Here is a 26,614-nt window from a genome sequence, read left to right as displayed (position 1 = left end):
ATTTCTTCACAGCCCCAAAGTACCTTCCATTCAAGGCTATGTTCAAAACAGACCTTACAAAAGTGACTATGAAGGGGGTGATTTAAACAAGGTTTTAAATTCTCATGTGTCCCCTGTAGTCTATTTAGAAATATGCCATAGATAACTGGAAAATTGAAAGCCACTGCTCTATACCTTTACTCAGATTGAAAAAAAATGGCATTTTTGTGTGGAAGAAAAATAGATCTGACCCATTAAGAGCTACTGTAAGTGGGATGACTCCAACTTCCTAACAGTATTTAACTTAATGATAGTGAGTAAAAATGGTTTTGTGAACTGAAGAATTCTAGTTACAGAATATACTCAGACATATGCACACACTAATTTCAATAGCCTAAGACAGAGTGGCTCCCATGATTTTCACACTGTCACTTGATAAGCCTTCTTTCCTTTAATAATTTAGATCTGGCACTTAGGTATGTTCATTAACATAAGATGTAATCTGACACCCACGAATGAGAATGAGTAGTTTCACTTGAAATGTATATAAGACAGAATCAAAAAAGCAAAACAAAACAAGTCATGTTTTCCATTCTATTAATCATCAACCACATGGGGCTAAAGCAAGTTGTTGGAACACTATTGGATTACTAACAGATGAAATCCATCAAGTGATAGTTTGTTGAGTGAAACCATGTATCTTTGACACCATATGCCCTTGGGAATCTTCAAACTGTTCATTCTTGCATCACAGAAAGTAAGAGGAGAGGTAAAACAGGAAGTAAAATGAGGTAGGCCAGAAGGTTTCAGCCTTGGCTGCTTTTAGCTATTGTGATGCCCAGGTCACTGCCCAGCTCAGTGGAGGCAGAAATCCCCATGGGTGGAACCCTGTCTGCATCATTTTTTAGAGTCCCTGGATAATGCAATATGCTGGCAAGATTGAGTTTTCACATTAGACTGAAAATAACAATGGTGAAACATGGAAAAGGATCTCAAAAATTATAAAGAGAAATGCAAATAGTGAGTCCAGTCACAGACCCAGGTATATTTCAGTCTTGATAGGACAGAGGTAGCCTATAAGTTGGTGGGAGTGTTGCGGAGGGGAAGACAGAACAGTCCAGAAATGGTGCTGGATAATTAAATTGATAGGGAAAAGTTATAACACGATTTCCACTCATATGCCAAAGTAAATCCCAGGTGATTAAAAAACTACCTATAAAAAGCATTACTGAGGTTTTTAGAAGAAAATAACTTCTAAACAGTAAAATGACTTCTGTCATAGCGGTGGTCTCTCTTCCCAATGGTAGGAGCCTGAGTGTGTGTGGGTTAGATGTAAGGGAGATTTTCATGCTGTATGAAATACATTACCGGGGATAATGTATTTTCTGATCAGAGCAAATTATAACAGTAATCTCTGGCATCAATTCTTTTCTCTTTAGCTGAACTTTGAAACATCTCATAGATTTTTATGTTTAGTTAACAAATGGAGCCATCACTTCTTTCTTAAATCAATTTTTTTTTTGGATAATGGTAGGTGTTCTTTTGAAGTACCTGACTTAAGATTAAAATCTTTCAAAGTAAGTGAATTGATAGATATTATAAGTATATTATCCAGACCTAGATACCTAAATAAATTTTAGAAATATTTAAATATCAAGTCAAAGGAAACACATGTATTTGGGGAGAGAAGGGAGAGATAGTCTGCTTACTAGAATTAGCCCACAATAGGATGATATTAACTTCTTTGACCAGCCAAAAGGTTTTAAAGTAATTGAATTGGCTAAAAGGTTTGTAAATCTTCAGGGTTTAAAATGTCTGAATCACTTTTGTATGTAGAAGAAAAAATGAAGGGTGAAATTTTGATTAATTTTGTTAGAGGTAATTTTGAGTTTAGGAAGCCATAAAGCAAAGCTGAGCATAGTTTTAATCCCATCTCATGATTTATTTATAGACTATTGAAACTCCATAATTAATAAAAATTATAACTTAAAATTGTATATTATCAGAAATAGAGTAATCCCCCCCCCCCCCGGATATCTGAAGGCAAACATCCCCAGGTGATTATACATATCTCAATTATTAAGGCCCCAAGGACACACCCTCTCTGCTCCAGGCTTTTGGAAATATTCTTTACAGCAAATTAGAGACACAGCAGTCCCCTCTTACCTGCAGTTTCACTGTTCTTTCACACTTTCAATTACCCATGGGCAACTACAGTCCAAAAATATTACATGGAAACTTCCAGAAAAAAAGAACTCAATAAACATAAGTTTTAAATTTCACACCCTTCTTAGCATAACAAAATGTGGCTCTCTCCCGGTCTGTCCTGCATGGGACATGAACCATCCCTTTGTCCAGCATCTCCACGCTTGGATGTTCCCTGCACGTTAGTCACCTGGTAGTCATCTCAGTCATCAGAGGAGCTGTCATAGTATTGCAGGGCTTGTGTTCAAGTCACCCTTGTTTTATTTAATAATGCCACATTTACATAACTTTCATCACAATATATTGTTGTAATTGTTCTACTTTATTACTGGTTGTTGTTAATCTCTTCCTGTGACTAGTTTATTAAGGAAACTTTATGGTAGGTATGTATGTATAGGAAAAAACACAGTATATCTAGGGTTTGGTACTATCCGTGGTTTCAGGCAACCACTGGGAATCTTGGAACATATCTCCTTAGGATGGGTAGGTGGTGGTGGCTGTTATAATTTCCCCTGATCCACACGGTAAAATACTGGCAATATTTATTATTATTAGGAGCAAGTTCATGTGCTTAAATCTTGCCAGGTTCAGCATAAACACTGACAATGATAAGTTGAGCCAATGAAAACTAATCAATACCATTTCCCACACTTCACTTCTGTAATGTTTCATACGATTAGAGGTGATTAAATACAGGAGAATATGTCAGCAGTAAAAATTAGTGTTATCTGTGGCCCATGTTTATTGGTTAGTTATTCTTATAAGTCAAATTATTTTGACTTAATGTGATTTTAAATTATATTAAAACCACCCAAACCCAAAGCAAAATATTCATTAAGATGTAAAGCTCCAATATACATGAAAAATGAAGTTGAACTTAGATTTATCCTTTGTTGTAAGTTAACTGTATTACCTACAGTTATGAGTTTGTATAATTTAAAATAGAAGAAAGTAAATTGTTCATCTTAGGTGACCAAGGCCTCTGACTTAAGAAACGTTCAGCTTCAGCATACCTTGTTCAAGTAAAAGTGAGTCTGAAGGGGTTTGTGAAATATCTGGGCAAAACAAAAAGTAAAAAGCCTACCACAATCACCAAACAGCATGCACACACACACAGACACACACACACACAACCATCCCAGGAGACAAATTTCTGGGCATTCTGGTGGAGTCAGGGCTTCCAGCACTTGCATTTCTCAGAGACAGTTCTGTACATGGATAAAGCTGTGAGATGCTCTCCTGCGGAAGGGTTTTGAGGACAAAGAAATTGAAGTGCTGTATCCTCCAGTTCTCCTTGGAGATCCCTCCGCATGTGGGTCTATTAAAGCTAATGAGAACTTCGCCAGTATTTTCTCACATTGTTTGATTATTGGCTTCTTACCCACTCCCATTAAATTGATTGACCTTGAATGAATTTCTGTTTTTTGGAACACATTTTGGGAGATGCTGACCCTCGACATTAAATGCTGACAACGTAGGGAAGAAAAAATCTGCACAGAGCAAGAGTATGAAACACTGTGTTATGGAGACCCTAAACTCCAGCAGGGCCCTCTGGTGCCCATTGTACAGTGTCTGTGATATTATCTTGAATTGACTTGAGGAATCATAGATTGCATTCATCCCTCTGCAGCTGAATGCCTTTAGACAACTGAATTTCCAATCTGAATCTCACTTTTCTCAACTGTAAAATCAGAGTTTGAAGAAATGATCTTGATTGTCTTTTCTAGGCTCAATTAGATGACTCTATCTGAGCTATTATAATGGAAGAAGAGAAAATAAGATTTGCTTAACAAGAATTCTCTTCATAACCAACATTTTTGGAATGCAAAATAAATGATATCTGAAGTAGAAATTCTATAATACAACCACATGTGGATAGGAGATTCTTAATCTTCATTATCCTGGTCATTTTGATTGAAAATTCAGAGTTACAGAGTGCAAGCTGGAATAAGCCCAGATTTAGTACTGTACTTGCTATCATCAAACACTTGAAAAAAAGTTCAGAAACTTTCAGCAGCTAGATCTTTAATTAAAGCCAAAGGGCAACTTTAAAATTAGTTCTTTTAATTAATTGTCCTTCAGATTGTACAATCTGTGACTACACTATTCTTGGTTATTAATCACAGCTTGCACTTCAAGAAATGAAGAAGTGGTTGAAATAACTGACTTAAATAAAGCTAATCTAAAATATGGAGAAATACAACAGGGAAAGTTATTTTGCAAAAGTGTGTATACTATATTAACAACTAAAGGAGACAAAGACAGATCTCTGGTAGTCTCCAACAGGCTGCCTAGGCCCAGACTGGTACATGTTCTGACACCACCAGGGGCAGATCTAGGAAGTGCAGATCAATCTAAGAAGCAGCAACAAACAAGAAGTGTCACAAAAATGGGGAGACAGAGAAACAACTCCTCATCGAAAAGAAAGGAGAAATACCCAGAAAGAGTGCTAAATGAAATAGAGGAAAGCAAACTATCAGACACGAAATTCTAAATATGAATTATAGGGAAGCTCAATGAGCTCAATGAGCTCAAAGAAAACTACAAAGAACGCCAGGGAAACTACAAGGAACTTACTGAGAATTACATCAGCACGAAAAAGGACATAGAAGCTATCAATAAGAGCCAGGAGGAAATGAAGAATACAATTTCTGACTTGAAGGACACAGTAGAAGGAATTAAAAGCAGGCTAGAGGAAGCAGAAAATAGGATCAGCGAGCTGGAAGACAATGTAGAAAAAAATTCCCAGACAGTGCAACAAAATGAAAAAAGACTGAAAAACAATGAAGAGGTTTTAAGAGAGCTGCAGGACAACATAAAACGTAATAATATCCATATCATAAGAATACCAGAAGGAAAAGAAGAGGAGCAAGGGCTAGAAAACCTTTTGAAAAAGTAATGACAGAAAACTTCCCTAACTTTATGAGAGAAAAAGTCATGCAAGTCCAGGAAGTACAGAGGGTCCCAATAAAGATGAACCCAAACAGGCCCACTCTAAGACAAATCATAATTAAAATGGCAACATTCAAAGACAAAGAGAGAATCCTAAAAGCAGCAAGACAGAAACAGCTAATAACATACAAGGAAGCTCTGATAAGACTATCATCAGATTTCTCAACAAAAACACTATAAGCCAGAAGGGAATGGCAAAAAATATTCCAAGCAATGAAAAACAAAGCCCTACAACCAAGACTACTCTAACCAGCAAGGCTCTCATTCAAAATGGAAGGTGAAATAAGGAGTTTCCCAGACAAAAGAAGGCTAAAATAATACATCTCCACCAAACCAGCACTGCAAGAGATGTAAAGGGTCCGCTTTAAGAAGGTGAAGAAACAAAGAGAGACAGAGAGGAGTACAAGTAGAAAGGGGGAAAATAACAATGAATAAGTACCTATCAATAATAACTAAAAAACCTATGCACCCCTATGTTCATAGCAGCAGTGTTTACAATAGCCAAGTGCTGGAAACAACCTAAGTACCCATCTGTAGAGGAGTGGATCAAAAAACTGTGGTACTTCTACACAATGGAGTATGTACTATGTAGCAGAAAGAAAAAAGGAACTCCTACCATTTGAAACAACATGGATGGAACTAGAGAGAATTATGCTTAGTGAAATAAGCCAGGCAATGAAAGAAAAATACCATATGATATCACCTAATACAGGAAACTAATGAACAATACAAGCAAATGAGCAAAACTGAACCAGAGGCATGTAAACAAGAAGCAGACTAACAGTAACAAGGGGTGGGGTGGGGGAAGAAGAAGGGGGGTAAAGAAGGGGAAGGGTCTAGTCAAAGAACATGTATAAATTACCCATAGACATGGACAAATGGGTGGGGACTGACTGTGGAAGAAGGGGTGGGCAGGGCACGGGGAAGCAATGGGGAAAAAAATGGGACAACTCTAATAGAAAAACAAACAAAAATTTTTAGTGGGGGAAAAAAATAAAAGCAAAATAAATTAATAAATGAGCCAGTGACCCCCCCTCCCCCAAATCCCGTCACATGTAGGAAAGTGAACAAAAGAAAATGTAAAATATGAAAATGCAATTTTAGTGAATATTAGAAGGACAAGGATTTTCCTTCACACTGTATATTTTTCTCTCTACTTGATCCCTCCAGAATTTGGCATTCTGAAGAAGGAAGTAAAGACATAAGGTTCTTTGAATAAAACTAATAAGACCAGTTGTTAATAGAGGTTTTGTTAACCAAGACTTTGACTGGAATGTAATGCCTAAAGGAGGCATACCTAGGCTCTGGTTGTTACCGAAAAGCTCTGAGGAACTGGGATTGACTTTTGAAGGTAATAAAAGCCCACAAGGAAAAAGGCCTGGTACCTTGGTTGGTTATGTGGCTCGTGGCAATCTTTCCAGGGAAGGAACAAAGGTTGCTTTCCTGAAAGATGACTAGAAGGAACCTTAAGGCACAATGGAAAACCAGAAGGACTTGGAAAAGACAGGTGTGTACAGGCAAGGCTGAATGCCACGTATGTGGCTCAGCTTCTGAAGGGCAGACTGAAGGTCACCCTAAATGTTCCTTGTGTAAGTTCCAGCAAAGCAGAACTAAAGATCATAAGTGATCATTTGCTGCTCTTGTTGTGTTTATGCAAGTGAACAGGATAAATTAAAAATGGACTTAATGCAGTCCCTTTAATGACAAGGAGGGTAATCTTAAAGAGGAAAATCGCAATTCAAGGAAAATCACAATGCTCAGTGGTAAACTATAAAGTAGAGCAGCTGTCTTTAAAGTTTACTTTCATTTAAAGTCTGTTTTCATTTGAAAGTTAACTATGTCTGTGGCATCATCAAAGATGCTTAATTTACAGGCAAGAAGAATGTCAAATGCCTTGCAACTGGATGTCTTCCCAATAAGACAGTCTAGCAGATCTAGAGATTGGTTTGTGGGTTATGTTGCACAAATTAACATGTATGTTCTTTTTTCATAGGACATAAGCCTATGATCTCATTAACTGAGTGATTGTACATAGAGGCCTCACTTAATCCTGTCTACATCATTGCCTCCTGAGACTCAACAGTTTGGCTGAACTAAGTGGTGAAGTATGGGGTGGTCTGTGAGCTTTACTTTAAAACTGGTTTCTCTTTTCTATCCTAATGGCTTGGACAGAAAAGGCCGAGAGGTCTGAGGGCGGAAACCTAAAATATTCCCCTCAACCCCAACTAAGTATAATGGGCAAAAGGGCTTTGGACAGGTGTGATGTGCCTTGCACACCCTCCTCCAAAGAAGCCTTTTTGTTTCCTAATATGGGACATTAAAAAATTAATCCCTGCCTTTTGTCATATAATGGTTATGGATTGAATGATGCCTTTTAATCCTGTTGCCAAATCTGTTGCCCCCAGAATACAACAAGGATGCCTGCTTGTTAAACTGAGCATGCTGTTGTCCGGGGACAGCCAACTGACTTGGAGTCTGCAAGATCCTTCCCCATGGTGAGGAAGCCACCCTCCCCTCCACACCCCCACACTTATTAGGGATTTCTGGACCCAAGGGCAGGTAGGATGATGACAATGTCCAGCTTGAAGCAGCTAGAGGAGCACAAGACCTTTGCCCATTGTCCTTTATAAGATTATAAAGGGTCTTAAGTCTGAGAGGGGGGAATTGTTATAGAGCGGAGCCCGCCCAATTAATTAATTAATTAAATCAAATTTTAAAAATATCCAACTAAAAATAAATAAATAAATAAATTTCTACAACCCTGAAAAAAAAAGTGTGTATACTTCACATATGTCAGTGTTTTCCTTTAATAGAAAATAAAATAAAATTAATTGGCGAGAACAGCTATAATTACCAGGGAAGCTAAATCATTGATCTGATGTCACCAATCAGCTGACAGTTTTTTCCCATAATTTCCATTACCTGGGCTCTGTAATTAAATAATAAGTTAGAAATTGAAGACTTAAAGTCACTTGCAAGTTGCATCCCAAATTACATTAAATAAGAAACTGAATCAGTCCCCCAATTGGTACCAAATTAACTTAAGATGTATTTCCATATTGAATCGAACTATTTTTTTTCAGAATCCACGTATAATAGTCAATTTCAGATATAATGTTCAGTACACATTTGATTACAAAAGTAAAAGTCTTGAAAATGAAAACTAATGATAATATAGACCCCTCCCCACTGAGACATGTGCCATTAGGCGAAGCTTCTGCCCTCTCATCATGTTGGATCTAATCTATAGCACCTGAGATGAATCAAATCAGGTTCTTTGGGGGTGAAACGCAAGCAACAGTATTTTTATAAACTTCCCAGGGGATTCTCATATGCATCAAGATTCAATAACCAGTGAAGCAGAATAGCCCAGTCAATAAATCTTCAAGTAAACTTGCTGTACCATTTTGGTTTAAAATTGGCAATGAGAAGCACACCTGTTTCTTTTTCAATTCTACTGTAAAAATCTCAACAGAAATGCAGCTACTCTTTTTAAAAAGACAAAATGTAAAAGATAACAAAACCTTGTGGTAGATACCTTTGAGTGTCTGCTTGGTTCACAAGAAACTCCTGAACTGTATACAGGGCCACTTGGAATCCCAAGTCTGAATTTTTAAACTGAAATGGAGAGCTAATATTTCTATATGGTTGGATGTGTGGGCTGTGGAATGACTGAGTGTTGTCGCAGGTGGATGAGTAACTGAGAAAGTTACAGGGAGAGAGAGAGAGAAAGAGAAGAGATAAGAGGTCGGCAAAATGAATCAGAGGTAATGAGTCTAGATTCCCAGGGTAGACACCTGTCATTGCTGCCTGCTTGGCATCTCTCTCCATTTTATTAACAGGATCCTCTTACCTATCATGGACTATCTCGCTCCCGTCCATTTGGGCTGGGAATAACCAACAAGTCAAGCCTACCAGCTTCTTGCTCTTCGAGCAGAGACTCGGGCAGTAAAAGGTGGTATTGTCATTTTGGCGACTATCACCAGGAGAAAATTTTGGTGCCTGTTATAGGATCCCTGGAGCTGCCCTGATTTCTGTGCCTCCTGGGGTCTGACCATCCAACAAGTCTTTGAATTCTGGGATCAAGCATGTATGTTTCTTGCAATTCAGTTGTCTGTAATTTTCTTGTCCTAGCTTGAATCCATTTGAAGTCTTTGTAGCATTCTGTTTTGGGGTTCACGAGGCACTCATGTATTCTTAAGTTTTTTCCAGCTTATTATTATTATTATTATATATTTGTGACTACACAGCTTACCTAGTACAGACTTCTAATTGACTCCCCTATTTATGTGGATGTTCCTGAGACTGATGAAAGTAGAAACAAGGCCTTCTAGGCCCTACTCTACCATTTAAGGTCATAATCAAGATAACACAACTATTTTATCATTCTGCATGCTTTATGAAGCTTCAGTGATTTATTTGCATTTTGTATGTATAAAGATCTTGGGGAGAAATTCATAACAAAAGTATACTTTGTGAACAGTAAAATTAAAAGCTTATCATACATAAACATGGTTCTAAATAATGTATGATCCTTTGAATAGGAGCCCAAATCTACTCCTGAAAAAAGGAGCTCTTACTTTCTCTCAAACAATATTAAGTAAAATTATAGTACTCCTATTAAACACAACTGTGCACCAATAATTTTTCATTTCCAATGGTACTCTTCTTTATTAAAAAATCTTTATTAAATAACAAAATATGCCAACTAATATAATAAGTACTTCCCTGAGCTCAACAGCAATAATACTTGGCACATAATTCAAGGCCATCTACTCAAATGCAGTAAAGAGTGCTACAGAGACATAACCTTGAAGACCAAGGAAAGCCTGCCTGAGTTCTCAAGGACCAAGTCACAGAAGTGGTAAAGTATCTGGGGTGTTCAAATGGCTGGCTTCTTGTTAAATCTAGATCCATGGAGCTAGGTTTGTATCACATTATTAAAATTCAGAGATAATTGGAAAAAAAAAAAGGCAAAGCACAGTGCTAAACAAACAAGTGATGAACAGTTTGTGATCTTAGGCAAACTCTGGATAAACTATAATGAAATGGAAATAGTGGGGCTAGTGCCAATGAACTGCGATCATAAAGTCTGACCAATTCACAATGTTTCCTTTCCTAATAATCACCTCAGAATCACCTCTGAATATTCTGGTAAAGAAAGTGGGGTACATAAAAAGAAAGCAGTTTAAAAGGTATTCTTTTGACCAATTCACAATGTTTCCTTCCCTAATAATCACCTCAGAATCACCTCAGAATATTCTGGTAAAGAAAGTGGGTTAAATAAAAAGAGAGCAGTTTAAAAGGTATTCTTTTGACCATCATACTTTATTTTTAATACAAATAGGTAACAAAATAAAAGGTACCCAGATATTTTTGACAAGGATATATTTTTTGTATACCAAGCCTTCATTTACAGATTAACACTGCAAAAATTTTGAATTAATAACTCTTAATTTGTTTACATAAAATTATATGAAATAAACAAAATTATATGTAGGATGAGAACCAAAAATAAGAACCAATTTGGAGTCCTAAAATCTTGTCTGTGTATTAATTCCTTTACAGTTCCAAAAAGTCACGCACATCTACAAAAAGAATGTAGGTATTCCTAACGTTGAACATTATTTACAAAAGAAATTCACTTCTCTCAGTTGCTTTTGATTCTGCAAGCCTTCCCTGACACAACGCACACATTGTGGTGTCACCAGAGTCAAAACTGCTGACCTGTTTCACCCTTGGGGTGCGGGGAGAGGGGCATTCTTTGCCCTGGAAGGAGAGATTACACCAACTCGTAATATTTCCCAGTCTGGGGATCAAAGTAACAGTTCAGACATGGGTCATACAGAAGAGTCAGCACTTCCTCGTCCTCTTCCACACTCAGTTCTTCTTCACCTGTGGGAAGCAGAACCACAAACACATTAGTTACTGGCCTGGCCTGAAATTCCTAAGTGGCAAAATCAGAAGGGCACAGAAAGAGGAATCACCAGCCATCCCTGGAGACTTCATGTGGGCAGAATGTCGATGCTGGAATGGAGGCGTGCTGCAGAACTGATAAGACTATGTAGTGTAAGTCAGAGAGGAGACAGTGATCACAAGGCCAGCTTTGGTATAAAGGATGAGCTAAACTGAGTGTGGAGGACTGGCAGGGAGGGGGATGGGAGAGAGCCAAAGGACTAAGAATTATGTTAATTAGAGTTAGGGAAACATGAGCGAGATTCAAAGCTTAAAGATCATAGTTCTAGACTTCTTCATGAGCCAGAGCTGTACAAATGCAAAGTGGTATGAACGGGATTGACTTAATAAAGAACTCAATCCCCAGTCATACACCCTAAAAAGACCACCAAATAAACATGAATTAAAATAAAATGTTTGAAACGCACAATACAACACACAGACGATGTATTAAGAGAATTGTATACCTGCAACCTAGATAATTTTATTAACCAATGTCACCCCAATAAATACAATGAAGATTTTAAAAAATGTTTAGAAATATAACTAAGATACATAAAGCATAGAACACATATGGAAAAACACAATGTCAGGTGATCTGTAATTTTATAAGTGGTGGGAGGCCTGTCAACTGTGCTGGGAATGGGAATACTGCTTGAGGTTTTTGTTGTTGCTGCTGTTGTGACAGCTGTTTAGATGGTCTAGGGGAGGAGAGCTCTTACTGCCTAAGTTATTAGCAAGATTTGGCTGGTTTCCAACAAATGGCATGAGATGAAAAATAAAACTGTTTTACTAAGATGCTTCCTGTGCACCTTATGTGTGCCCAGTGTTGTATTAAGTACTTGGGTACTGGATGCCATCATTGGCGAGTGCCTTCTGAGTACTTCCGAAAATCCACATAATAGGAATTCAGAGGCTGGACAGGCAAGACCTCCCAGAGCTGGAGAAAATCAGATCAGGCTCAGGTAGGAGCGGATGATTAAGACAACACCCTCTGTCTTCCTTACCATAGGCTACTAAGGACCAAAAATACCAAACTCTTTGGTTGTGAGCTCACCAAGGTCAGTTTGGGAAGATGGGGGCATGGGACAGAGCTGGCACACAATACTGAATTTTTTTTGAAAGCATGAACAAATGATTGTGAAACAAAGCCCATGATCTTAAGTGTCACTGCCCAGAGTAAGGCAAGGTGGTGGTAATGGCAGGACTTCATCTTCCTTTCCTGCCAAAATCAGATCAAGCTGGTGTATGAACATTGTTAGGACAGTGATAAAACAGAGTTAAGTCCAAGGAAGTGGAGGAAGATGGTGAAGCGGCATCTGAAATTGTACTGTAGCCATTCCTCTGCCCATCCTTCTGCGAACCACATAACACCTTTAACGTGACTCTTCCCTGTACCAGGCACTGAGCTAGGTGTTGGGGACACGATGATGTAAGAAACGGGCTCCGTTCTCAAGGAATGTGCACTGACCTGGGGGAAGCATGAAATCAACAGACTCTCTTGTGCACGTAGGGCCAGCGGTCCTTAAAAAGTGAAGCTTAACAGAGGAATGATTGCATCTGCCTTGCTCACTATCATCTGGGCAGAGCCCTCACCAGTTTGGAAAGCAATTTTTCATGCAGTAGCTCACCTGACCCTTATGGTCCTGTGAAATAGGAATTATCACGCTCAATGTATGGTTGAGGAACCAGGGTCTGTAAAGTTAAATAGCTTATCGGAGGTCACTTGGTGAGTTAGAGGTAGAATCAGGATGAGCCTGGGTTCTCGGTTCAGTGCTCTTTCGACCATAATGGCTTGCTGTTTTTATTAAGAAGGAGGTGTAACACATTCAGTTGGGTGCTATTACATTACAGGAATTTAAACATGGAAAACAGTAAAAAGTTGTAAAGGTGTCCTACATTTAAAAAAGTAACAGGGTTGGAAACAAAAGAAATTTGTTCTGTCATGTTTCAAGAACCACTGACAAAGATGAGAGTCCTCGTGGGAGAGCAGAGGCCAATGGCTCCATAAATCCGAAGGAACACACCTTATTAAATCCAGAAAAGAGACAGTGTGATGGAGGTGACAACGGCCCTCTGGCTTCAAGTCTATAAAGGGTGGCAAATGAGTGAGACATTAGGGAGGTTCTGTGGGGTTCCAGGCGAAAGCAATAGATTGCCAGGTGAAAGTTACAAGAAGACAGATTTTGGCTCAGCATGAGGAAGAATTATCTAAATATTTGAGCTGATCAGAAAATGGAATGTGGACTCTAGGGAGGGTGAAGCAGGGGCTGGGACAACCATTTGTGAGAGATTTTGCAGAAGAACCCTGCATAGGATAGGGGGCCAGCTCTAATGATTCCTGTGGTGCATTTGATGAGCTCATGTGACTTTTGGCTGCAGTGGCTTACGTCCTTGAAGTACAACACAACTTAGCTAGTGGCCACAATAATAGAGGTAGCTGACTTGAGCACCCTGCACAGTTTCTTATTAAGAACAGGAGCTCAGAGGAGGCAGTTGCCTTTCCTTTATTTTCTATTGTTACCTTAACAGTGGTCCCCAGGGTCCTGCCTCCATCTGCTTCCTCTAAGAAGGAGAGGTTGGAAATGTTTTTCAAGTGGCTGTTTGATATTGAAGATGACCCCCGTTAGGTCACTTCTGTACATCCGAGGAGAGCGTACACGTCTTTTACTTTCAGATATTCAATCCATCAACTCTCTCATATTTGGGCTACTTCAGAGAACAGAACAAAATCATTCTATCAATAACTACTGTGCGGCTGCTATGTGACTGAGCAGTCTAGTTGCAGATGTGACACACACACACACACACACAACAAAAGCAGCTACTGAAGATTAACAAGGAGTTGAACTGGGAGCTGCAGCTGCAGGAGGTGAAGAGCACCTCTGAGCTGTACAATCCAACAAACCTGGGGGGCAGATGGGAGCCCTGCTGTTTTCTGCCTGGATAATCGTAGGCGGGTTATTTCACCTCACTGGACCTTCGTTTGCCCATTTATAAAATGATAGAGCTTGGTGGAAGGCTGAATTGGACACTGGATAATATGCAAAGCTTAGTGCACTCAGTAGTTTTCAATAAATGATCATTACTATTATTATTAAGGATAATAGTAAAATAAATCATGAACTGTAGGCTATGATGTTTTTAGTAACTCAGAACAGGAGCACCGATAAAGCTTAAAGTATGAGAAAAGGGTGTCATAGAGACAGGCAACATGACATTTAGACAATGGAGTCAGACAGATCTGGTCCTAAACCCAATTTTACCTCTTCCCAGTGGTGGGACATTGGGGAAATTTACTACTCTGGGCCTCAGTTTCCTCATATGTACAGTGAGGATAGTAATAGTGCCTGTTGTAGGACATATGAGAACTAAGTAACATAATAGCACACACTTATAATACTAAGTATTAAATAAATATTGGTGTCATTATCATCATCATGGGAAACCTAAGCTATCTGAGTTAGACATGAGTGGAGTATGTTCATTTATACCTTATTCCCTACCCAAAAACTGTATTTGCTTAATTTTTTCTACCAAAAGAAAAAAAAAATAGTTGATTTGAATGAACCCCCATGTAGTTTTATAGAGGACAGTGTGATGAATTCATCTTTAAGTAAAAATAGTTCTTATACCAAAAAAATCATAATGTTTTTCAAAAAGTAAAACTAATTTTTCCATCATGTGTAATGTTAAAACCACATATCACTGATTATGAGTTAAACTATCCTACAGGTCTACCACTAGGTGTCTTGTTTTCGTGCCCTCAACACATCAGGGGAAATTTTGCCCTCAGACACACGAGTTAGATGCTATTTAATTGTTTAGTGCATCCTGTGCCTTTGCTTTCCAAAAAGATAGTTTGAAGCTGATGTTATACAATTAGAAACCTCAATAGTTTTTTACAACCAGTCAGGAATCCTTCACGATGAAAGTAACCATTGTGATGAGCCAGGGGTCTCTACCACCTGACTGCCAAGGGAGGGAGTAGAGGTTCTGCTACTTAGCGCATACAGACTGAAGCAGTAACTGCCACAGAAATGCATTTGTTTCCATATAGAACTGGGACCTGGTGCATTATAACCATGGGACTACGGCGGGTTTTGTGGGTTTTAGTACTAAAGCCTTATATGAATGCATTTTAAAACTACCAACAATGACACTTGTACAAAATTGGGTGACATTATGCATAATTTTACACTGAAATAAGTGCATTAAACTTACATAAAAGGTTTTTTTACCATTATAATTTAATTTTCAAAGCCTCCAACTTACATCATTTTGCCATTGTAATCCCTATGTAATGAAACTTTAATATCATTAAGCTATTACCACTATGATGTCAAGCAATGGGAAATGTTTTGAAAGGTAATTATTGTGCCTGGGTCTGGAGTAATTTTCAATTATATTCTTGGATAGTACAGTGTTTGTTTCCCCCAAATGTGAAATTGCTCTATTTAAAGACTGGCTGCAGAAACTCTAAAAGGACAAATTAACAAATAAAACCTTTCTCTTCTACCAGACTAAACATCTGGTCAGAGGTCCAAATTACATTTTTACTCTTCTTCACGTAATAAAGCCATTGCAAGTGAAATAAAATTTCCTTTCAGATAATAATCTATTTACAACCTTTCAGCTTCATCCACGTTGAAACTGGTTAACAGCAGTAGCAGGAGAAAAACCAGTGGAGCCAAACCAAACGCAGTATAACATCAGCTGCCCTCCCCTTGCTTAGAGCAGATCAGGCAAATAATCCCTCCAGGTCACCTTCTGAAACTCAATTAATACAAATGCTTAATTACCTATATTTAATGCGTTTTAACTGTAGGTAATGAAAACCTATACGCTTGAAAACCTATTTTCAAGCTTGAAAATAAATGATGTGGCACCAGTTTATCAGAATTAAAATCTCTGAATCAAGACACTGTACTTGATTTTCGATTTTCTGACGCTACCATCTAGAATTCTTTTAAAACAAGTTAATGCATTTTCTCTCTTATAGATCTTGAGAACTGATTGACTATATTTTTATGTGCATGCTAATACACTATTGTTTAAGCAATTCAATGGCGAGGAATCACCATTGGGAACAGTCAGCCTTAGCATCAATAAAGATGACATTTTAGATAAGATTCTGCTGAGAACCAGGTGCTTGCAAACTCTACAACCAACATATCTCATAGGAGGGCAAATTTAACTTGCACTAAAACCTGAGAAAGTCCGCTGGGAATTGATGAATTTTGGTTTTCAGCAACTACATGCACTCAAATGGGAAAAAGATAAATGATCAACAATGGAATAAAAAGAACAAGAAGATACTTTCTTCTTTTAGAAAGCTATATTGCTTTTTGGAAGGCAAATAACATGCTATGATTACAGTTCAGGTTTCATTTGGGAAATAAGTAAAAACTGGTGGCTGTTTTTTACTTAGAAAGTGCCATTTAATGCGACATGTTGAAGGATTTAAATGATTAATTACAGTAGTCCCTCTCTATATCATGGTTCACTTACTGTGGCCTTACTGTATTGCGGGATTTAGAAAAAAAATTTAATTATTTATCATGGATTTTTCGCTATATTGCGGGATTTTGCTGTACTGTATGCGTATGTTGTTAAAGTTACGTCGGTTTAAGAGTGTAGAACATGTTTAAGAACATAAATAGTGTTTATAAAAGTGTGGAAAAGGTTAATAAGGGAGTGAGAAAGGTTTATAAAGCCTTAAAAAATATATAAATACTAAAATAAATGTAAGGTTCCTACTTCGCGGATTTTCACCTATTGCAGGGTGTCTTGAATGTAATACCTGCGATAAGTGAGGAAATACTGTAGGAGTAAACTGCAATTTCATTCTTTCTGGGTAGTTTCCACTTGTAAATGTGCACAGTACATCAAATCATCATGTTGTACACCTTAAATTTACACAATGTCATATGTATATCATATCTCAGTAAAGCTGGAAAAAAACCCACAAAACAAATGTGTGGCTTTCAACTGGAAATGTGTTTTGCTTCACCTGAAGGAAGGCCCCTCCCCGGACTATTGAGCTCTGAAGCCCACAGTGTCTCACGGGCCTGTCTTCAGGCAAGCTGGTCACCCTGCAGTGGGGGAAAACACACTCCAGTACCAGCAAGGGACCCTAGACCACATCCTGGGTGCATATGAGGGATAAGTAAGTGGGACGTGGTTCTTGTGGAGAGTGCTCCAGACACCAGCAATGTGTTTACTTCTCTGCTGGAAGGTTCACTTCTAGTCCTCTGGAAAAGAAGGCAACTCTTTATATTAGTGAGAGTGTTAATTTCCCCCCTCTCCCAAATCACTTCTATGCAGATAAGACAGTCTTGGGACCCTGCCAGCTGCATAAGAGAAAATATCTCCCTGCCTCAAGGTTAATCAGAGAACAAAAGGCAATACTTACCTCACAGAGGAAGGGTCAGGGATTCTGGATTTAGGAATGTCATAAATACTAACGAATCATTTTACAAGCTGAGTTGGGGTGGGTCTAAGTAGAATACTAAAGAAAATACTTTTTTACCCATAAATCTTCAAAAAAGAAAAACCTAAATTAAAAGAGATTGCAGTGGACATTTCAGCTGTATAATTCTTATTGACCTAAAAGGGAATTAATTCTGTGGTCCAATAGCAGTGTCGGCGTGAAGGGTGGAAACGGGCCTGGGTCAGAGTTCTGTTCCACATTCAGTGGGTCTGTGACCCAGGCTGTTACCTTAACCTCACCTATAAGATGAGTACACAACATAGCCCCACACAGGCAGTGCTGGGACTAGCCATTGTGAGGTAACGCACAGAAAAACTCAACCTCGTGCCAGGCACGTGGTGGGTGTGTTACAGAAACAGGGGTGTTCCAAAAAACCCCAGAGTTTGCGATGGGGGATGGGGAGAAGGAAGCAGCTTTTAGAATGCCTCCACATGCCTGAGGCTGGTGGCCAGTGTCTTTTTTATGCAAAATGGCTTTAATGCATCCAAAGCCTCAGGTAGATGGGAGGGGTCTTGGACCAGGGGATGGTATGGAAAAAGCCTACAGAGCCTGCATAGGGTTCTGTGAATGGTCAGAACTGGTTACCGCACCCACTGCGTTAGAGGACGTAGTCAGGGATTTAAAAATAAGCGGCAGACATTTTAGCCAGGCTGACTGTGCGGATTTGACTGAGGCTGAGGCTGAGGCTGACTATGTGAATTTAACTGGGACTGATGATGCAGTTTTAAGGAAGGGACGTACCTTGCTGCTTTGAAAAGGAACAGACTGACTATGTGGATTACAAAAGGACTAACTATACAGTTTACAAGGAGGCTGAGAATCCACGAGGTTCTGGATTAAAAGCTGGTGGACCCCATAACACAGACGAGGTCTCCCCAGTCAGGATTGAATGATTGGCAGCTACCGGTAAAGCTGAACTGTGTTTGGAAAGCAGGGAAACGGTTTCTTTAACTTTTCTAAAACTAGCCTGGTTTGGTAGGGGGGAGGCAAGGATATGTGTTTATGGGTGTTCTAAAGAACATAAGACTTAACAACAGAAATCCGCAAATAACTAAATCTATATAACTGTTGAATAGACAATTCTTTTTCTTTTCACTAAACTCTGGTATTGAGAGTTATAATTTTGGCGGTGGGCACTCGGGCCCCTAACTAAAAAGCCCGTGGGTTTGTTTTCAATTGGAGCAGCCCAGGGGTACTGTAACAGGTGCTTTATTAATGCTGACTTGGATTATTATTTTTAATCACCAATATTGTTTTTCTTGGGGGAAGCTCTCCTTTGCATCTTAAATAAATCTTCAAGATACAGGGAAAATCCAAAGACTAGACCAAATCATCCTCCTGTTTCCCATGAGCAGAAGCTTCATTCAGCCACTCATCAAACACTTATGGAGTGTATACTATGTCCTACGTGCTACAGAGGGTACCACAGTTGTTCCATGAAACATGATGTCTGGTGAAGTAACTAATAAGACAGATTTTAGAAGACTGCTTTAGACTCAGTGTTAGGTAAACATCAAATAATTGTGTGGTACGACATAGGACTGTGGAAGTATTCCTCTGCTGGAGCCAGAGCAGGTGGCCAGGTTCCCCTCTGTCTGGTTGGCTGTGAGAAGCCATAAGATTTCTGTAAATACTTAATGAGTAATTTAGATATTACATCTATAAAAGAAATGTCTGCTGCTTGTTTGTGTCTTGTATGAAATTAATCAATATTCATAAAGGGATATCCTATGTGGTTTTGCCAAACAAAAGGTATAAAATGAGACTGGCAACTCCAAAAACCCCTTTGAATGCCTTTCTTAGTCAAGAAAGAGAGACTGCAAGCCTGAAGAGAGACGTTATTATTATTCCATTTTAGAGCTGGTAAGCATGAATAATTTAAGGGCCATCTCTGTAAAGGAACAAATGTCAAAAACAAATTGACAACTGTTTTTCAAGCAAAGTCTGGTTCACTTTCAAAAGGCCAGTTTGGTAGTTTTCATGAGTAAGTTCTGAAATCTGAACTCTCCATTTTTACATTTCAGGTGCGCTCCAGGAAAACACATTTTTAGTAAGTGTTAAGTGCACCTGTGCCCACAGTCACTGATATTCATAAGTACACTATGGCCCAGGAGGAACTATGGAGAGCTGCCCATTTCTCTATGCGGGTGAATGGCGCGGAGCACAAGGCTGTGTCTGCAGGCTGGCAGGCTCTGCTGGAAGCCAGGCCCTTCGCTTTAAGGTGGCATTTATACACTTGAGACCTTCTGTCTGAGCAAAAACTGTGGCAGTGACGAACTTGCACTGAATAAAGTAGGGACTCAAAGCCAGGTGGAACGTGCACTCACTTTTGTATGGCCTGGGGCAAGTTTTCTAGAATTACACCTTGGTGAGGCCAACTCTCCCTGCTGCTAAAGTGCAGTTGTGCCTCCCGCTGCGCCAGTGGTGGTCTGAGGGGGACGTGGTGGTGAAAGCACATCACTTCCTTGCTCTAAGTCCATTGTTCGCATGTAAATAGGGTAATAATAGCACCTACACTGAGCAGGCTATTCAGAGAATTAAAGTGCACTAGTAGGCCTGGGTCACAAACAGATGAACTAAACTTTAGTTGTTACTGCTTCCTTCCCAGAAGTCTGAAGATGGGAGACCTCGTTCCCTGTGACAAAGCCTTCAGAACGGCCCTCAGATCCCAGTGCAATAGTTTTGCAGAAAGGCATGGATGTGGAGGAAGACTGGTTCCTAATTCTAGCTTGGCCTCTGACATTTGAACTTGGGAAGGTCAAATTGGGAGGTTGGACTATGTCAGTTTTTATAATTGGTTCATCAGAGCCCCAGGGCAGGTTTCTGAGACCTTAACTCCCCCTTTAGCAGTTCTGTTTTTAGCTCTTCTATATATTTGGATTCCATATGAAATTGTGTTTGAAAGAAAAGATTTCACTGCTTATAAGTAAAATTTAAGAGCCATTGCATAATGTGACCTACAGCTGTTTTAATTACTAAAATGTATGGGTCTAAGTTTAACACTCACATTATTAAATTTTAGAAATATACCTAATATACTGAAACATTGGAATTAGGGAGAAAACTGGACATCAGATTTCAATGAATTACCCTGCTTTATATTTCAAGGTTGTGATAAGAAATGACCAGTTCCACATTTCTCTCCCTTTTCCTCCCTTTTTTTCTTCCTGTATTCATTCTAGTGAGCACTCAGAATATCTAATGTATTTCATAGGATACAAGGGACCCAGGAGCGAGCAAACTGACAAAGTCTTTGCTCTTAAAAATTCATAGGCTACTTAGAAAAAAAAGACAATAAACAAGTACACAAATCACAAATTACAAATTGTGAGAAGGCTGTGAAGAAAATGTACACAGTGAAGTCAATAAAGTGAGAGAGACAGATCTTCTCAGATAATGGGCTGTGAGCAAACGCCCAGGCCTGGCAACCCTGAAGCCAGATCTTGCTCTTCATTCACTTCCTGACTCCCTTGGCCTTGCCCTAGAAATGGTCAGCATAGTCACTGCACTCCTTAGCTCTCCCACAGAGGCAGCGTGGCCCCCTGTCACTTCTGAAAAGCCTGGGAGGGACGGGAGGCAGGCCCAGGGCTGAAACGGGTGACCAGAGGTCTGATTTTTTTTTTCCTTAAAGAGTTTAGCTACTGAGCTCTGGAGATGTTTTAATTTACTTTTCCTGTTGATTGGGAATTTTCAACAGAAGAATAATTTTTCAATTCCTGGTTTTATGCATGTTATTTTTTGAGAAAATGATCTATTAACTTGGTTCAAAACCAAAATAAAAACAGTGGTTGGGGTCTGGGGCCAGATTGCTTGGATTAAAAATTCCAGCTTTGCTAATGACTAGTCATGTGACCTGGGGCGGGTTATTCAAAATCTGTGTCTTGGTTTCCTTAGTTGTAAAAAGCAACGACACACACACAAATAGTATCTGCCTCATGGTGTTGCTGTGAGGGCCAAATAAAACTACTTAGCATGCTGTCTGCCATATAGTAAATGCTAAATTAATGATGTCACACAAGAGAAACCCAGGAAGAGTCCCAGACTGCCCACAACTGAGCCTCCCTTCTCCTTCTGATGATATAAGCTGAACTCATTATTTTTCCTTGACAAACACTTTATAAGAACAGAAGAAAATACTATCTTGATACATTGGTAAGTATGGACTGTGCTATGTTGTCTAAAACGAGGCCAGTAACGTAAAGATTAATCAAATAAGAAACACTAGTTTTTGATAGTATTAATTAGCTACAAACCACCTGAACATATAAGAAAAGGGGAAAGGGACCACTGATAAAAATCTAGGGTGGTAAGCAGAAGGGGTGGCAGATCTGGTTAACTTTGGCCAGAATGTTTTTATAATTCTCTCAATTTATTTGTTAATTTCTCTTTGATGGAAGTTCTGTTTACCTTAAATGTAATTGAGCTCCTGCTGTCAAAACATCACTTTGCAGTCCTGGAGACTTTAAGACATCCTTTCAGCCACTTATCACTAATTCATATCTTGGATGCCTTTGCTCAAGGACCATGCCCTCCATTCCTGTGTCTTATTTAGGACACTTAACATAACATATTATTTGTTCCCTCACAGCAAGGTCTCCTTCTGACAGCCAAGATTCTACTTTTCTGTCATAAGTAATTATAAATGTACGCCTCTAAAGATTCCCAATTTGAGGGGCATAATCTGTTTCAGATAGTAAATCACAGAGACATCTCTATCCCTTGGGCAGCCAAAATGTACAATTCAGATATATGAGCTTTCACTCTGAATTATCCATACCTGAAGAAAAATGGATGTTCCACTTTCTCCCTTGGGCAGCTAGGGAAAAAAAAATCCCCAAAAGCTGGCACCTTTGTTGGAGCAATTTATATTGGTTTCAATTTTTTTAAACCTCAGATACAGAGTTTCCATCTTCAAAATGCAACTCAGAAAACCACCTCAGAGAGTCCCACTCTGAGGTTATTTGTGCTCTGATTACACACTTCAGGTCCCCCATCCCCCAACTCAAGCTCTTTGTTTCCACCAAAGATTCTTCTCTGTTCCTTCTCTCTACACTCCTGCCAATCCTGATTCCTGCTCACAACCAGAAATCAACGGTGCATCTTTACAGCTCTCACCAACAAAGAGAGCCTCAGGCAAATTTTCATTCCTGCTTCCTTCTAATTTTTCCATTACTAACACTACTTAACATATCTCTGTGCCAGCCTTTGATTATATGTCAACTATAACGAACATTTTAATTGAAAAAATAAAAATACTCCAAAATGACCCCAAGACCCCACTCTATCTCTGTATTAACAACAAAAACATGTATCTCAATTTTATTAGAATATTGAGTCTGCTTTATGATAATACCACAACTAGGATTTGGCAGTCACCATTCTAAGTGCTTTGTATACAATATACCTCATTGAATCTTTATGAAGAACTTTCATGTGGGCACTATTATTAGTTTTACCTTACAGATGCAATAAGCATAATTCATGAAGGTCACATAGCAGGAGTTAGTAAAGCCAGAATTCAGATGAAGGTCAATTTGACACAAAAGCCACGCTCTTACTCTTTAAACTATGTTTTGTCCTGTGACTAACCTTTAGAAGAACAAGGACAATTTCTCTTTTATATTCTTTTTAGTTGTAAAGAACCTATCATTGTATAAAATGAGGCACAGGTTACCTATTTTGGGCATGTGAGCCTAAGCAATCAGCATTTAATAAAAACAGTGCCACCTCAAAGTGAATGATTTTCTCTATTTATAGTTAATTATTTTAATTTTTTATGCATGGCAGTTTTCAGATTCCCACCTTGAGCACTCAAACTTCCAGAAGAGTCCTGATGCTGCTCTGCCGGCTGCTGACTGCGAGGGACAATGGGTGGACTCAGCATATTGGACCAGTCCCTAAAAAGAAACAAACAAAGTAAATGAATACATGTCTGTAGTTCCATATGCAGATTTAAAATTTCTCCTGGATTTTTAATTCCCTGGGGCTTCCACAAAGAAACATTTTTCCTCCTTCATATTTCAGAAAAATAAGGTATTAAAAATGAATATTCAGTTTTACAAATCAGTTAATAGTCAATCACTTAATTAACTACAGAGCTCCTTGACTTACCATGGGGTTACGTCCTGATAAACCCATCATAAGGTAAAAATACTGTGAATTGAAAATGCACTTGATACAACTAACCTACCGAACATCATAGTTTAGCCTACCCTACCTTAAATGTGCTCAGAACTCTTACATTAGCCTACACTGGGCAAAATCATCTAACACAAAGCCTATTTTATAGTAAAGTGTTGAATATCTCATGTAATTTATTATGCATATTGCTTTTGTATCATGGTAAAGTCAAAAAATTGTTGTCAAACCATCATAAATTGAAAATTGTCTTAGTTGTACAATAAATACTCAGCTAAATAAAGATGACATTCTTCTCAGAAGTTTATTATTGTTATTAAACTGTAGCACAGTTTCTCTCACACAAGAAAATTATTTCAATAACTCAGAAGAAATGCAGCAGAGACAAATATCCGTATAACCTCTGGCTAAGAAAGCCTGACAAAGTCACATGTCACATGTCATGAATGACAAAATTCCACATGGTGGTTCAAAGCAGAGGTTAGTCTTGGAATGATCATGGACCAGCCACAATGGTGGGAGTCAGTCTGCAGTAATTCGGGGCTCCGTAGCAGCAGAGGACAAAAGAAGGAAGAGTGAGGGGCACCAGGTCCTTGAGTGACTCACTACTTCAGTTCTGCCATTACGAATGGGGACAAAACCACCCTAGGGCACCTCCCATTCCCTGTTTCTCTGCCTCCAACTTCCAACTTCATCTCCTCATCTCTTCACTTTTCTTCTTCATCCAATTCTTTTCTGGTTCCCCTGCTCCCTCTGGTAGATGCCTGGGTGGGTGTGATGCAAGTGGGTGACACCCAGAAGACATGAGTCACTGTGTGTTCTGCTTCAAGCCCTTCTCATCTCTAAACTTGCTCCTGCACTTCTTCAGGAAAAGGGGTTAAGCAGGGGAATGTAAAGGATTTTCCAACATGAGTTATATTTCTTGCATTGATATAGTACCCTGTAGTTCACATTATTCTTCTCAACAGGAGCATATCCTCATGACTAAACAATTTCTTTCTAAATTTCTGTACTTCTTACTGTCTTTATTTATAATGAGAGATAGTCCCAACCATTAACTAAGAGCCCTGGCTCTCCAGGTGAATCCTGGCTTTGCATTTCCTAACGTAAGAACTTGGTGAAGTCACTTAACATTGTAAGTCTCATCTATAAAAAGGAGATAATAATAGTACCTCAGAGTTTTGTTGTTAAAATTAAATGGAAAAGAAAAGGATGGAAAACATTTGGAATGGATCTGAGTACAGAGTTGCACTCAATAAATTTCAGCTATGACCACCATTACTTCGTTATTAATGAAGATCTTAGTGCGACTTTACCTACAATGATAAACCAAGGTAAGTATTGGATTCTGTTGAAATTATGAAGGATAATTACAAGTCTATAGAGTAGAGGTTTTCCTTACAAGCCATTTATTCTTTCTGTATGAAAAGTAACCCATATAAAAATTACCCATTTCTTATTTGTAAAATTTTAAGATACTTTCAGTAACTGCTCACCTCAGCTATCACTAGGTTATGGCCAATGAAATACGCAAAATGAGCATGCTGTATAATTGAATTCCATAAAAACACATTAAGGACACCAAAAAGGATTTGTCACAGAATTCCAAGCTAATGGGGCATTTTCTGATAAGCACCTTTTATTTAGTCCTTTTAATGATAGTAGACCAAAAATTCCTACATTACAGAAAATTACAAGGTCACACACAAACCACCCGCCAGTGACCTCATTACTCAGTATGAGTGATGGAGAGCAAGGATGAAGAGGAGAGAAATAATGTTATCATATGATGATACCCCCAGAGACAAATTAGAAACTCTATACAATGGCAGCAGAAGTACTGACTCATGGTCCACGGACATGGGAAAAAAATGTAGGTGGGGTTGTTGTGTGACTGTAACAAAAAACAAGGCATTCATTTCTTAGGCTAATGATTTGATTAATGTTTTTCCTTCTTAGCAGCAGCCATGGAAAATATAGGAATCTTATTACGATTAAAAAAAAATTCAAATTTATCAAAAAGTTGCAAGAGTACAAGGAATTCCTCTATGTCCTTCACTCCCCAATTTAAACATTTTATCACATTTGCTTGCGATCTATCTATCTTCTTAGCTACCTGTCATCTATCATCATTTCTCTGTCTAAACAGGGGTTGGCAAACTATGGCCCACGGGCAAAATCTATCTGGCCCACTGCCTGGTTTGTATCACTTGCAAACCAGTAATAGTCTTTACATTTTTTTTTAATGGTTGAAAGAATTTAAAATAATAACATTTCATGACACATAATAATTATATAAAACTCAAATTTCAGTGCCTATAAATAAACTTTTATTGGAATACAGACATGTTCACTTGTTTATGCATTTATATCTGCTTTTGTGCTGTAAGGACAGAGTTAAGTATTTACCTGGCCTTTTACAGAAAAAGTGTGATGATCCCTGATCTGTAATCATGGGCTCACATTGATTTCTCCAATACTAACACAACACCACAGGTCTGTTCTCATCTTTCCTCTTTTCATATTTGTAACTCCCTTTTGACTGTGAGAAACCTGGCTCCCATAATCCTCAATATATTTACTTATTTTCTGAATCACAGAGCATAGCAAAAGTCATTTCAGAATTGTTAAGCAAACAAAACAAATTAAATAACCAAAGAGAATCCCTAACCCATAACTTACCCTCTAGGGTTCTCTGTTAATGGTTCTTTGTATTCTTAAGTCAAAATACTCTGTTCAAAGTTTACTTGGGCTAGTTCTTTCCCACCTTCTTCAGGGTAGTTATACAGATGGTCCCTGATTTATGATGGTTTGATTTACAATTTTCAACTCTACAATGACGCAAAAGCAATATGCACTCAGTAGAAATTGCACTCTGAATTTTGAATTTTG

The 26,614-nt window shown here is 38.6% G+C and overlaps 1 protein-coding gene across 1 annotated transcript in view; it reads right to left on the bottom strand.

Annotated features, from left to right (window-relative positions):
- Positions 1 to 10,507: 10,507 nt before the first annotated feature.
- The window catches only part of CFAP20DC (CFAP20 domain containing), a 254,456-nt gene continuing 238,349 nt past the window's right edge, over positions 10,508 to 26,614 (bottom strand). Inside the window, exons 14-15 of the mRNA XM_090282941.1 lie at positions 23,387 to 23,481; positions 10,508 to 11,031 (exon numbers count right to left, since the gene is read on the bottom strand). Of these exons, the coding sequence (XP_090139067.1) occupies positions 10,919 to 11,031; positions 23,387 to 23,481 (208 nt within the window). The 3' untranslated portion in view covers positions 10,508 to 10,918. The remainder of the gene's footprint in view (positions 11,032 to 23,386; positions 23,482 to 26,614) is intronic.

The sequence above is a fragment of the Furipterus horrens genome, unplaced genomic scaffold (genome assembly GCF_987537825.1).
Source record: "Furipterus horrens unplaced genomic scaffold, mFurHor1.1.pri manual_scaffold_7, whole genome shotgun sequence".
Lineage (NCBI taxonomy): Eukaryota > Metazoa > Chordata > Mammalia > Chiroptera > Furipteridae > Furipterus > Furipterus horrens.
This window is presented reverse-complemented; position numbering and strand designations above follow the sequence as displayed.